The sequence below is a fragment of the Nothobranchius furzeri genome, chromosome 18 (assembly GCF_043380555.1).
Source record: "Nothobranchius furzeri strain GRZ-AD chromosome 18, NfurGRZ-RIMD1, whole genome shotgun sequence".
Classification (NCBI taxonomy): Eukaryota; Metazoa; Chordata; class Actinopteri; order Cyprinodontiformes; family Nothobranchiidae; genus Nothobranchius; species Nothobranchius furzeri.
The window spans coordinates 27,202,760-27,218,212 of NC_091758.1; the positions used below are offsets into that span (position 1 = coordinate 27,202,760).

General features: G+C 40.0%; 1 protein-coding gene across 1 annotated transcript; it reads left to right on the top strand.

Annotated features, from left to right (window-relative positions):
- Window positions 1-7,279: 7,279 nt before the first annotated feature.
- ptafr (platelet-activating factor receptor) lies at window positions 7,280-13,908 on the top strand. Its single transcript, XM_054741683.2, has 3 exons — window positions 7,280-7,395; window positions 10,202-10,278; window positions 12,249-13,908. Exon 3 carries the CDS (start codon window positions 12,255-12,257, stop codon window positions 13,425-13,427), a length of 1,173 nt encoding a protein of 390 aa, XP_054597658.2. The 5' UTR covers window positions 7,280-7,395; window positions 10,202-10,278; window positions 12,249-12,254; the 3' UTR covers window positions 13,428-13,908.
- Window positions 13,909-15,453: the final 1,545 nt, after the last annotated feature.

Consider the following 15,453-nt stretch of genomic DNA (forward strand, 5'->3'; position numbering starts at 1 on the left):
GGTAAAGTAATTTTGTTTAGTCTAGAAGCTTGCAGGACTTACATGTTAACTTTAGATGGTTTAATGTATGTTTTAAGCTACATAATGAACTTGTTAAACATACACAACACATTTCTACAGAGTATTGTAGTACATGTAGGTAATTAATATAACCCAAATGCATTATAAATGTTAAATGCAGTAGGATGTTTTCTAATGTAAATTGGATCTTAGAACTTATTTTGCATCAAATGGGGGTATAATGCTTTAAAAACAGGCTTTTTAATAAAATAGCATTGAAGTGTTTTCAATGTGCATTTGTTTATTCAACTTAAGCCTAATAATGATTAGATGCGTCTTAAAAATGTAAATTCTCTGTAGTTTTTATTTAACTATTCCCTGCTGCTTTTCTTTAAACTGAACAGGATCAGTGTACTGCAGGTTATGTTTTGTTTTACATTTTTCTATAAATAAACAAGCAAACTTATTTAATCTATTACAGGTCAGCATGCACTGTGCTGCATATCTGCATCGGTGCTGGTGAAGTTGTGGGTCTGCTGGATGAGCGTGAGGAAGATGTGTGTGGAGGAGGTCAGTGGTGCTCTGTCCTGAAGGAGGTACCAGCAGACCACCACTATTGTTAACAGGCAAGTCATTCACAGAGAGAGCCGTCGTCTGAGACAGCCCAGCAGTCCCTGTAGATGGACGATGGAGTGGACAGTGAGAGGAAGCGTCCCAAAGCTCTCTGCAGACCATCTTGTATGATGTTCCTCTGGCCAGAAACGTCCAGCCACAGGTCTGCTCCAGCCCTCCATCCACGTCTGGATCCTCCTGCAGCAGGTCCAGACTTCTTGTTAACTCTTCACACATACCAGAAACATTACAGCTCAAACCCAGCTGCTTTAAAAACCCTCCAAAGATGACATTTAAGAAATTAGAAGTTATATAATTGTCAGAATGAGCTGAGGTTTCTGGCCACAGTGACTGTGCCTTCCTGCTGTGGTTTAGCAGAACCAAACAACTGCGTGGTGTCATCTTTTCGTTTTTTAAATTATTTGCTTACGTGACAATGTGTCTGTAAAAATCTGTAAAAGACTGTATGAATAAATGCTGATCTGCTTTTGATCACCCTGGAATCCTTTACCATTTACAGGCCTCACCACCCTCCTTCTATACCAGCTTTAAGGGAATGTTATGTTGGAGGCATGTAACCTTTGTTAGTTGGGTTGATTCTAAACCTTAATCAATCACAGAAGTTCATCCAGTGGTTATTTTCTGAAAGTTTCTTTAAAATCCCCCCAACGTTGACTCCAAAAGACAAGATCTTGAAGAAAAACCAGCTAATGCTTAGGTTATACTGACAAATAATCTAAATTGTTTTCCAGTCAAAGGAAATATCACACCTTGCTGTGCACAGCTCGTGCTTATCAGTTTCTGCATGCAAAGTTGTGCAGGTGTCTTTCGGTTTTTAACATACCCCTCTCCATCAAATGTCACCCCTTTTCTGTTTATGACACCTGACACAAAGGGATAACTGAGGTATACAAAATGTTGTCGTGCTCTCCAGATCAGGAAAGCTGCAAAGGCATCAAACAGAAATGAAATCCTTTCAAAGGCAGCTGTATGTCAATCGGGCATGCTCAGACTCCTAAATGCCGCAGCAGCAAAGCCAAACACAGGTGTATGTGAATATGTATGAGAGACGATCTATTTTTGGTTGGATTTTTGAAGAATTTGTGTTTTTTTTTTTTTTTTTGCTCATCATATCATCATCAAACGATATAAATCCGTGACACAGGCTGCGTCGTGCTGCAGCGAGTTTGAGGTTTTAGGGAATGCTGCAGCATACGCAGATCAGCTGATTCAGGAAGAGCAGGTTTCTGGCCAACATCCTTCCTAATCACAAACATCCTTCACCAACAAGGAGCTTATTCGTCCCAGTAAGACATCCTGGATGAAAGGCACAACCCAAAATATACCAAAAGTCTGTCATTCAAGCAGAATCCCAAAGCAACGAGCAGTGTTTGCAGCTGAAGATTATCTATTAATCATAGACTGACAAAATTACAAGTTGCCAAAAATGCCATGAGGTGGGTTTAAAGTCACAAGACATTTTCCTTTGGCTACATAATGGATACGTAGGAAGTAACATCTGACCAAATTGGAAGGATTTTCAGCCACAATATGGATTATGCTGGAGCTTTTCCATCCGTCCACAGTAGGGATCAGGATTAACAGGCGTAATTCACCATCCTCATAGAGTATGGCCAGAATTTAAACGGCTGTAACTCTGGTTGATCAAAATGTGGGGCAGCTTACACGCTCTTGTCCAACGCCACCAGACCGGTTGTAGGAACTTTTTCTTACAAAGGACCCTCCGATGATGCCGTCATGTGTATCTTGGTTGTCTTTTCCGATTAAATTCACGATAGCTGAATTCCAGCAGCTTAAGGTTGTTACATCTTAATTTGGAAATACACCGAATGTCCCACGAGACAGAGGGAGCTCCAGATCCTTTGAAAGTCCTGACTTACTGTCAGGTCCTATATCATCTTGAAGTACAGATACCTTGGTCTGTCTAGTTCACCCTCCCATGGCCCTCTCATTCTCACTGCAGGGGGACATTCCTCAATCCTCAGCCTTTGGCTTGCAGTAAATCTGCCTGGAAGAGACCCAGAACCCTCCGCCAGGCGCTACATGATGCTACCTCATTTCTTTTTTTACTGTCCTGTGTCCTAAAGTTGCCTGAGTGTGATTTCAAGTCTGCAAGAGATAAACGTGCCTCGAGGTCAAGATGAGGTGAAGGTACAACTGTAAAAAGGTGTTAATGGGACAAGAGAAGAATCACTCCCTACCGGTGTCCTCATATCCCCTTCTAACTGAATGACTTATGACCTTTTCCATCACAGTAAATTAAAAAAAGATGTTCCTGGCAGCTTTCACGCTTTTTGTTCCTGCACACCTGTAGCTTACAACCGCTTTCAGAGCCAGTAATCCTTAGATGAACTTGTGCAGCAGAGCGGAACGTCAGCCACCACCTGCATGGACCTGCATTGGATTGTACCGTTTTTATTTCCTGGATGGAATCCATACCAGGAATTACATTTGAGAAAAGTCCAAAAGACTTGCAGAAAGAAGCCAAATGAAAAGTGTCTACTTCAAAAAAGAAAAGCAGCTTGATTCATTGTACTAATTAGAAAAATTACAGTGAATCTTTCATTTGAAAAGTTTCCGGATTATACGTATATTGTTGCAGACTCATAGCTGTGTGATGTTTTACACTGTTTATTTCCAGTGTACGATTGTGTTCTGCGCCCCCTCCTCTTATAAATAATTGCGCTGCAAGATAATTCCTAGCTTGAAACCCTGCACACACTAATATTCAATGGGAGCGCTATAAATGTCTGCATGCCCACGTTAAAATAATTGGAATGGTTGTACTGAAACTACGTTTTGTTGTACTGGGACGCTGGTTCAACAAGTAAAACTATCCTATTCTGCCTGCTTAACTTTTCCTTTCCTTTCCTTTCCTTTCCTTTCCTTTCCTTTCCTATCCTATCCTATCCTATCCTGCCCTGCCCTACCCTACCCTACCCTACCCTGCCCTGCCCTACCCCACCCCACCCCACCCCACCCCACCCTACCCTACCCTACACTATCCTATTCTGTAAACATTGTGCTGCTTGCAGATGACTATGCGTTTGTTGGTTTGATCTTCAGCAACAACGAATCTATGTCAGAAAGAGTTAGAAGGGGCAAATACTAAACAGAGGGTAGAAACAATGCTTACACCCTTTTTCAGCTAATTGTTTGGGTCTGCAAATGTCCACTGATGCACAAACACAGCCAGTGTCTTTCAAATGCCCGTTTCAGTGCTGAAATGTGGTGAAGAGTGAACTGGTGTATTTCGGAACTGTCTGGAATGAAAACTGCTCTGAGGCTGACAAGACGTACTACAAGGAGTGGTTGGATCTACCCTTGTCAAAAAAGCCACTAGCAGTTGCAAATCCAATGCAATGAAAATGGTAACCCATCCCAGCCAACTCATTAGATATTCACCCAACTTTCTTCAGGCAGAAGCCTCAAAGCACAGACAACAAGACTTATGGAATAACTTTTTTCTTGAGCATGTGAGGCTCATAAACTTTGTCCTTCAAGTAGTCCTCTGCAACATTTTATTACAGTTTAATTTTAGATAATTATTAATGACTTTAGGTTATTTATTTTGTGCTGGCTCTTTTTAGATTGTATCTCAGGTAACAGACTCCGGAAGCAAGCTCAAAACCAAAAAAAAATCTTTAGTTTCCTTACTAAACAATTCAAGTTGCTTTTAACCTATCTTACACATCTTTGGAGTGTAAAGCCGGGCGTACACTGTGCGTCTTTTTCACTTTTTTGAGCCGATTTTCCAGTCGTGCGACAATCCACGACATCGGGGCGAGTTTTGCGCCGAGCAGTCGTGTAGTGTACGGGGGTTACGAGAGGCGATTAACACCACGTGACCAGCTGCCGATCAGCATTCGTGAGGTTGCAGGGACTTTTGGTGTGTTTAATATTTTGCTCGTCCCTCGTGAGGGTATCGCACTGTTGAAGCAGCGCTGCGAGCAGCAACGATCCAAAAAGTATCAGAACCGCTCACGGCGCATGCACGCGCAATCCTGCATCAACACTTGTCGCTCGCTATTTCCCTAATAACACACGCTGTTCGTTTTTGTTTCTACACGTTTTTTACTCACAAAGATTGTCAAGAAAGCGTGTTTGTCGTGTTCATGTCAAATTAAACTGATCACAAAACACAGATTTACTCTTTCGTTTTCCTCATCCAACCCCCATAAATCCCTGTGTGTCCTCCTGCAGCACTCCCGAAGGACAACAGGCAAGACAAGACAAAAAAGTCTGACGTGTTGAGTAAAAACTGCTATTTTTAGCACATTTTTAGGGCCGACGTGTTGCTACCAGACGTACAGTGTGAGCAGTCAGGTCGCATGCGAGAACTGGGTCGTACAGTGTGAGCGCATGACTCGTGAGATCTGCTCTGCGAGGAAGTCGTACAGTTTGAGCTGAAGCTGAACGCTGCGAGTGAAAAAGTCGCACAGTGTACGCCCAGCTTAAGAGGAAACCAGAACACCAAGGACCCCCCCCACACGCACACACAGCAGTGACAACATGAAAACTCCACACAGGCTGATGTGTGCGGCATGTTCAAACTAAACCACATCTCACATCAGCTACTCTCCATTTTATGACCATGACAAATCTGCAACTTACTGAGGAATGTTTCGAATCCACACCCAAACCATGAGTTGCATGTGAAAAATAAAAGGTAAAAAAGAGAGATTTTACAGGGCAAGCTTGCACACCCAGTAATGGCACAGCATGTCTGGCAGTTATGCAGGGCACACAACCACCAAAAAAAGCTCTGCTGTCATGTTCCACTGCCAAGCCATAATAACAGCAATAAGGTTGGGAGGCTCGTTAACCTTAATCCAGGAATTATACTGTGGCACCAGGGAGTGGAGGATGTGCTGTGTTGTGAACTTGTACATAGAAGCTGGAATTAAGCATTCACAACAGAAAGGGGGTGGGGGGGTGGGGGGTGTGTGCAGCTTTAGGCAGTGAAAGTGGTGGTTCATGCAGTTCAAGAAGACAGAATTTATCTAAAGTCTGGATCAAATCAATCCCATGTAGAGAACACTGCTGAAAAATGAGCCTCTGCCTCCATCGTGTGGTCATGATGCATTACTTCTGCAGCAGAAGTCATTTCCTGAAAGTGTTGCAATCACCAAAGCACAAAAACAACTTTAATAGTTGCAAGACAAATAAAATGGGGCTTTCCGAGTTTTTTTTTGTCATGACACCAAATCCCTCGCAGCATATGGCGTTAGTGACATGACACTTCAATCAAATCATAGAAACTATTCAGCTGCAGCACTGCTTAGTGACGAATGTAAACACAGCCGGATGAAAACACATTTTATTCTTTAGATTCCAGCACATCCTTTATTCTGCTCCTTTCTGCCCGAATACAGGCAACACGAAAAATAATCTAATCCATCAAGTGATAATGAATTGTATTATTCTTCAGACACACATCTTATAACTGAGTTGACCATAGTTATTTTTGAGATCTATAAGTTCTGTGTCTTGTTTTTTCTAATTTAGCTGTAGTAACTATTTTGGTCAGTCTCATCCATAGACATGAATACGTTGATGCCCCATTGGGTGCTGGAGAGCGTAACAGTGTCGTTGCCATATACGACGAATGAATGAATTAATGAATGAATAACTTTTGTTTGATGTAGAGGAACAGTGTGCATTAATAAACATTTTACAATGTAAATGTACCCAATAATAGCCAAAAGCCTCAATTCCATTGGTAGTCCCCCTGCCTAAAGGCACATAACATGTAAAAAGTAACATTCAGATTTATAAGCATTTTAGAAGAAATATAAGTCAATGTTACACAGAGTAACAGTGCTCCCTGTCTCAATTCTGCAATTCTTGCACACGTGTGTACTACGCACTTGAACCCTATTGTGCACTTTCTCCAAGTGCACTTTGCTGAAGACTGCAGGGCGCAGTGTGAGTATTGGGGATTGGGCTGATATCTGTGGTCTCATCAGCCAAAAAAACAGAACTGTCCTCCAACAGGTTCCTGTTTCTGCTGCTGCTGTGCATCCTTCCAGTCTTGTGACAGATCACGGCTCACTGATGTGATTGTATCTTCTCCAACTTGATCTCCAAAACCAGTTAATCCATTAACTATAGAATACAAAACGAGTAAAAAGGCAGTGATTTGGCATGGATATTTATCCAAAAACACGCACGTACATTTGTCCCTAAAATTAACAAAATATTAATTTAATAAACGAATGATGCCTCCATTCTTTACCTGCCTTTGAAGATAAAAAAAAAATTCCCTCATAGATCATCAGTGTCCTTAAATCGGTCCAATCTCAGAAACTTAACGTACTTTAAAACTGCTAAAATGAACATCAATAATTAGGTGGTGTCATTTCAAATAGTGTTTGACATCTTTTATGCTTTATTGTTAAGGTGTGTGTTTTTCTGTGCTCCTTTTTCTCCTATTTAGTTTTCAATAGACAAAACAGTCTGGATAATCAGGAACAGGAAAATAAAAGCCATCTGCAAAATTCCCAAATTACACCAAAGTGGGTGTGTAGTTAGGATTTGGAAGACACAAGTTTGTCACGTGAGAAAATGGGGAGGTGAATCTGTTTCTTGCGCCATGCAGGGGTTTCCTTCCTGACACCTCCTTAATTTCCTCCTTTGACAGTGCACACACTCTCTCACTCACACACTCATGCCCGGACTTGATGAGACGTAACTACAGTTAGAAACCTGTGAAGAACATTTTCTTGTAAAGACACAGAAAATAGACAGCAGAGGTCTATGGTAAGTTCACAGCTACATTACCTCTTATCATTTGTATCATTGATATGTTTTTACCAACATGTGATAAAACATATTTTAAACAAAATTAACTTAACCCTCCCACTGTCCTAATGGATGTGACCCCGCAAGGAAAGTTGATGTCAATGATCAACTTTCCTCGCAGGGTCACCTATAAAGACAGTGGGAGGGTTAAAGGGGGAAAAATGTATTGTTTGCCTTTGCTTCATGTATTGAATTATATTAAAACATCTTATTGTGGAATTTATTCGTAGCAGACAAACAACAAAAGCAAAGTAGGTGAAGTTGACTTGTCATCCACTATTTGCCCTTTAATAGTACTTAAATATAGTCAAACAGTTAACCAGTTAACAAGATAACAACTATGGTAACTAAACATTAAAGCTTATTATTGGTAAAAAAAAAAAAAGAAGAAAAAAAAAAGAAAAAGAAGAACTGGGACAATATAGTGCTTCTAAAAATATTTGACTTGCCATAATCAACTTCTACCCAAAACTGTACTAAATGTATAGAAAACATAAATTAACCAGAGTTATTCAAAAATCAAAAGTAATTTAAAAAATAATCAAACCAAAGTAATAAATCTACTTATCAACAAACCTTTAAAATGGCAACACAATTATAGGGTATGTAGCATGATAGGGCTGCTCCAAAAGTGTTTTGCTATGAAAATGAAATTTAAGGTACAAAAGAATAAAGTATGAATGACATCCTGTGGTCAAATTTAGGTACTGCAGTCCATTTTTATAAACAAAAAGTAAGTTTCTCACTACCGTACCGTGGTTTTCATGGCTATCACTGGTTACGATCAGCACTTGAAGATTCTTTTTGCCTTTTTTTGCCTTCTGTTGTCGAATTGCAAATGCCGGCGTGCCAGTGTTAGCTTGGCGCAAACTTGCTAACCCAAGGGACTCACAGATTGTAAACAAAGACCACGTGCCTCTTGAATTTTTTTTGAAAGAAGAAAAATTGACAAACCCCCAAATGGCTGAGAATGAAATCTGTTTCAACATGACTGAGACATTAGACTGTTTGTGGCAATTTTACTGTATAATTCTTATATATTGTTCCTTTAATCCTAATAAAACCAGGTCCAAAGCATTTCATCGCTGCTAAAGAGCACAAAGCTGGAGATCTCTGTGTCATGCTGAATGAGTTAGAATAGCAGAGGGGATGTGTTAAAGGCAGAGTAATGCTTGAAATCATTGTTCTTCCTGTTAACCATAAACAATTGCAAGGAAACACATGCAGCTATCACTGCGTTGCAAAAAAGAAAGAAAAAAAAGGGGGCTTCACAGGCAAGGATATTGCTGCAACTAAGATTGTTACCAAAACATCCTCAGACAGAAACTTCCAACCATCTACAAGTTTGTGAAGGACAGCCTTTTGCACCAAGATGAAGCACAGTGCAATACGGTTTAGTGCTCTTAAGTGGCTTGGGGGGGGGGGGGGGGGGGGGGGGGGGGGAACAGGAAATGGCCTTGAAACTCCTCAGACATGATCACAACTTAGAACTTTTGGCTAATCTTCAAGGTGGACAAACTCCAAGCTTGATTATTAAAGAGTGGGTTACCATCAGTCAGGATTTCATACAGAAGATGATTGACAGCATCTCAGGGCAAATTGCGGAGGTCTTGACAAAAAAAGGTCAACTCTACAAATATTGACTTTTTGCATAAGCCTGATGTAATTGTTAGGGACGCACCGATACCGATTTTTCCAAACTGTTATGATACCGATACTTAGTTCTGAGTACTCACAGATGCCAATACTTCTGCCACAAAAAAATGCAATGAATTGAAATAAAGGTTTTATTTTCTTCTCTGCTTTCAACAGGAAAAGACTGACATAGATAAAAAATAAAATATATTAATAAAAAATTAAGTGAACAGAAATGACAAGTTACAGTGAAGCCATGTTTAGTCAAATGCACTGGTATCGGACCAGTACCAATACCAGTATCAGTATTGGTGCATCCCTAGTAATTGGCAGCAACTTTATGAAGTGCTTGTAATTTTACTTCAATGCAGAAACAGCTGAGAAAAATATCTAAAAACGCCAACGCAGAAAACTTTGCTGAAACAATTATTTGTCATTCTCAAAACCTTTGCACACAACTGTAGGGTTGGTGCTTATCCTTGTTTATGTTCCTAAAAACCAGAACCAAGAGCCCTAAATGAACTATGTGAATTACAGGAACCCAGTGAAGCAGGGAGATTGTGAAGGGAGTATCATTTAATTCTGAGCAACCTTTTTGGAAAATTTTAAACATCCTTTGACACTTTAGTGAATTATTCTTAGAATTCTTTATATTGGCTGTAATCCACATGGAAAGGGATGTAACTCAGCTCTTCTATCAATGTGTTGAGACTTAATGCAAACCAGCATTAATAAGAGCAGAAATCATGACAAATACTAAAAGAAGCAGAATTTTTGACAAAATAATTTTGCTTGACATATGAAGGAGAAATAGTTTTCATAGTTGAAGCACAAAATCAACTAGAAGAAATAAAATCCCATTTTCAGGATGTCTGAAATAAAATGACTCATTACTTCATAAAAAGTGTAACTTTGGTTATAACATGTTTTACAAAACCTTCATTGCATTTGTTAATCCAACATTTCATAATTAAAAAAATGATACAAAATACAAAAACGTTTTACAATTTTTGCTTGAACTGATTCATAAAAACACATATCGTGTTATTGGTTGACAGCAGCCAGTACCTTTGTGCCTTCTATGCTTTTTTTCTTCCTTTTCTGAGTTTTGTACTCTGCGACCTCACAGATACAGAAGATAACTCATCAGACCACTCACATACAGGAATCGAGACCTATTTTTGTGGTGCATCAAGTGAGGAGGAGGTAAGAACAAAACTAGCAATTCTAATTATAGGGGCTTTTGCCAACGTGCATCACAAACAAATGCTTCAGACAATAAATAAGAAGTGAGAAGTTGTTTTTACAAGCTGATTTCTGCTGTTTGGATAAAAAAGAGAATAGAAAGTAAAAAAAAGAAGAAGAAAGAAAACAAATAATAAAGAAAGATGAAGCTAAAGTCATCTATGTATCAGAATCTATAAATACGATTTCTTGAAATGTTCTTTCTGTGTTTCTTTTCAATATCCATTGTTTTTTTTCTTGCTTAAAGCAGCTTTCTGGAGTTTTCTCCTTTCAGAAATGATGTATGATTTGTCAGAAATCCATAAAAGTGATTATCTTATCATTTACTGTGATATAATGTAAGCAACACATCTTTTTTTATTTGCTAAGTGCGCCCCCTGCCCTGCAGAGCTCCGTGCAATGGGAAACTGAACGCCGACCAGAACTAACCAATTGCGTTAGACTACTGCTTACTTGCTTCAAATTTAAGGAATACCTCGGCTGTTGCAGAGTTGATGAACTTTTTACGGACAAGTAAGTCTCTAAAATATAAATAAATGAGAACACAACACGACATGAGAATGCTACTCGTAAAACAACGTGTTTAGCTCTGTTTGTTGGCTATAGAAGCACATTTACAAACAGAAACGTGAAATCGCCATCTTAAAAAAACTGAAGGAGTGTGATATGCTTGTCAGCGACTAGATGGTGCCATCAGATAAGAGAAATACTCCGGAAAGAAGCTTTAATATACAGCGTAGCAAAGTCTTTTCCTTAATCTGCTGACAGTTTCCACGTCACACAGTTGCCATCTTCAGAGCAACTGTGTGGCGTGGCAACTGTCAGCAGATTAAGGCAAAAAACTTTGCTACACTGTGTATTAAACAAGAAAAAACTATGGAAATCTAGAAATAAATTTCTGAAAGGTAAGAAGACACTGAAATGTTTCCTTGCTGCATTTCTTATTAACCTGCTGCACCACAGTTGTTTTCCTTTTTTAAAGCAACATGACTCCAGTAACCCTTTAAAGGACACTCACACATGGATGTAATTTTGGGGGCGGGGACTGGGGGGACATGTCCTCCTTCACTTTTTCCAAAGTCAACTTTTGTCCCTGCATGTTTTACCGTTCAAAAACACTATTACGCCATATTAAATAGATACTCGTTGAGCACTAGGACCAAGTAGAAAACAACTGCTTGTGTTGAAGCCTGTTTCCAATTAGAACCGTTCATAAGCTCATCTATTGGCTCTGCTGATACTTGCTAATGTGTGATTGGCCGTTCCTGCCACCTGTGTACTTGACAGTTCTGCATTCCTGACATTGCATAAAAGAGCCTCTGGGCTGTAGTTTTAGACATATTTTTTGTATGATTCCTGTAAAGACTCCCTCCCGGTCCTCATGCCGGTTGTGTCCCCCCACTTCTAAAGTCAAAACTATGTCCATGCTCACACAATACTTGAAAATCTAATGATTCAATTCTTTACTGTCACAGTTTTAAACTTTCTTGCCTTTTATGTTTTTTTTGTACTTGTTGGCCTTTGTTCTGTTTATTTGGTGCACGTCTCTGGCTCAAGACCCAGTGTGCAAGTTATGATCAAATGTTAGCATAGTATCTAGACCATCATCTGCCAAATCAAAAATGACATTGTAAATCCACATGTATAGGATGGCTTTCCAGGCTAGGTCAAATGTAGCTTCAGACATCCAGATAGATGCTTTGTATACTGATTGAACCCTAAATGACTGGTGAGTTGTGAAGTAGAGTAAAAACCAGAAAACAATCTTTTTTAAAAGTTTCATGAAGACGTCATCCTTTCTTTTTGCCAACTCACCAAACTTTCACATCAGGGTTTAAACCTTAAAATAAACCTTTTAGTTTCTCGCTTCTTTAGATCTAAATTTGTTATTTTACGGCTGGAAGACTGATGAACTTTTATCTCTCCTGCAGATAACAATGGGACTTTCTGAGGAAGTAGTTGTGACAGGAACCCCGGTCCAGAATTCTACAACCTTTCTGGATTCGGAATTTCGCTACTTGCTATTCCCTGTGATCTACAGCATCTTCTTCATCTTCGGCTTCATCGCCAACTTCTACGTGCTTTTTGTCCTGTGGTCCCTCCGGGAAGCAAAGGCTATGGGAGAAATTCGGATCTACATGACCAACCTGACTATTGCCGATCTACTTTTCGTGTGTGTGCTTCCCTTTTGGATTAGTTACTACCGCCGTCGGGGTGACTGGATCTTTGAGGACTTCATGTGTCGGCTGACAGGCTCGTTTTTTTTCATCAACGCCTACGGTAGCATTCTCTTCCTTGGAGCCATCAGTCTTAACCGGTACTGGGCGGTCACTCGGCCTCTGGATGCAGCCTCCTTGGACCACAGGCGTCGGGGGATCATTGTGTGCGCTTTAATTTGGGTTTTCACCATTTCGATATCCGTTCCTTACCTGTTATCACCAGCGACCAAGCAGGACTTGGACAAAATCCGATGCTTTGAGGGATACCAGAATGAAACCAATTCATACAAGAAGAAAGTAGCCAGCATTCATTTCTCAATAATTGGAATGTTTTTTGTTGTCTTCTTTCTGGTCGTGTTGTGTAACTCTCTGATCGCTCAAGCTTTACTTTCCCAGCAATTTCCACAGTCAAAGTTTCATTCTGACACATTCATTTCCAAAAAGTCCAACAGTTCCACAATGTCTTCATCTAAAAAGCCTAGAGGGGTGAAACGTAGGGCTCTGCAGATGCTCTTGGCAGTAGTGGGAGTGTTTGCTTTGTGTTTCCTACCCCACCACATAGTCCAAGGCCCCTGGGTGCTGGCAGTGCTGCAGATCACAGAGGGCTGGGGCCATGTGGCCTATGACCAGGACACTCGTCAGATGCTAAACGACGCTCATCAAATAACTTTGGCTCTTATGGGCCTCAACTGCATCTTGGACCCGGTGGTTTATTTCTTTGCCACGAGGAAGTTCAGGAGGTTTATAGTGAACCACATGAAGAAGATTGCAAGAGGAGAGGCCTGCTCTCACTCAGCTAACATACTGGACTCCGTGGACAGCAAACACCAGAGCCAGAGACTACATAGCATACACCAACCGTCCAACGATAAAGAACTAAATGAGGTGTAAATATGAACTGGAGGGTTCTGCTTGTGTTTGTGATAGTGTGAAAAAAACATGAACTGAAATTGGTTGTATATTAAAAGCAAGCAGGTGAAGACCAGCGTTCTGTATGCTCTCCCATGTTGTGTTATTATTATTATTATTAGAGAGCAAACTACTGCAATGTTTATGTTTTGTGTTTTTGTTACAAACATAATTTTAGTGTTATTTTGCATTTAATAATTTTATTTGTGTCTAACAGATTTAGGTCACTTTTAAGTTTTGTATCAGGTACAGCAGATTTCGTTTACTACCTTATTTTCGTTAGGCTTGTCCTTTATTTGAACCAGGAAGCTTTTATTTTGGTAACCACACTTTTGTTAGTGGCATGAGTCAAACATTCATGTGAAATATACAGTATACATTAACCACAATTTGAAAAGGATGCTTTATTAAATGAAGACAAATGATAAATACAAAAATAAATAAAAAGAACTTGATAATTTAATTTTTTGGACATTGTGATTTGATGGGTCTGATGCCACATAAACCCTTGAAATTAGCGCATTAGCATCAGCTAATAGCAGACTACAGTTTCCCTATGATTTGAAGTACTTTAAGCATTGTGTTCTGTTCAGTTTGAGAGTTTGTTGTCAAAAAGCTTCAGCAGGTTAGTATGTTTCTGTAGTTAGCTTGCTAACAGCAGATGGCTTTATCTTGTTCTTCTAAAGATAATTATTACAAATGTTACAAATCATCATGCTCTGGGCATAGGAACCTCCACTCAATGTCACAAAAACACTCAGAAAACTGATCTTATGTGTGCGGATGTATCTGATTACTGTACAGAGCTGAAACCTGACTGTGAACGAATATTTCACACCCGGATAATCATTATTTATTGCCGTCTGGCTCATGGCTGTGCCATATCAGCAAGATCCTGCAAAGACATGAGGTGCTGCTGAAAAAAAAGCAAATCAGGAATTTTTAATTGGATTTGCAGATCATGTGGTTAAAGTACTATAATAAAGTTATAAAGTTGTTTTTGAGAGCCATGCCTGTTTGAATGTGCACACATCACACACGTGACAGTTCCTCCGATGCAGTGATGCACAGTGTTGTGCCCGAATGCGTTCATTGAACGATCGTTCGTGAATTTGTTCGTTTTTTTTTTTCGCGAACGTGAACTGAACTCGTTTGTATTTTGCCTGACGAACGTAAAAACGAGTGCGTTCATCCTGGCATGCTCAAACGTGTTTATGAACGCATTCATTTGCCGTTCTAGCTCCAGATCTCCTCAGAGCTTTTCCAAGCGCTAAAGCTTAGCTAAAATATCCTGTTAACTGTAGGGTTTATAAAAAGTAGAACCTGCAAATGTGGCCAAACATAAGCAGTAGCAGTTGGTGCGGCGTCTACTCTTTTATGTCTATGCTCTGTGGAGGACGTCAGTTATGGAGTCACACCACTCGAACGTGATGTCATCAAATCGCAAAGCATGGAGGAAAATTCCAACGGATGCAGCGGCAGTAGCAATACGTTTGCATCAATGGTTACTGCAGGAAAAGGGACTTAACTGAATGATTATATATTAACTGAAAGGTTATGCATATTTTAGTGTTTTGCACTTTTATTATTGCACTTTGCTACTTCAGCCTGCTTCCTAAGTTTGTTTAATAATTTCCCATTAAAACAACTGTTCAAAAAATGTTTTCCTCATGTTATTGAGAATATAGAGCTCCGGGAGTTGACGTCACTTCTCCCGGCATGCAACAGTTCAAATCGAAACGGCGCCATATTGGCATGCAGAAGCCGGCAGCTGGACTATTTGTTATTGTCAGAAAACTCAATCAAACGGGAAATATGGTAGATTCCTGTTGTGCCCCAGGATGCAGAACAGACGCGGACGACATAAGGAATGAGCCATCTACAGGATTCCCCAAGATCCGGAGCGCCGTAAACGTTGGATCATTGTAATAAAACGCACTAGAGACCGGGCGAAAATGAAGCTGTGGGATCCCGAGAGTAAAGGTTTTCACTTATGCAGCGACCACTT

Bases quoted from the DNA above. Each gene is read 5' to 3' on its own strand.
- ptafr (XM_054741683.2), top strand. From the start codon at position 12,255: ATGGGACTTTCTGAGGAAGTAGTTGTGACAGGAACCCCGGTCCAGAAT.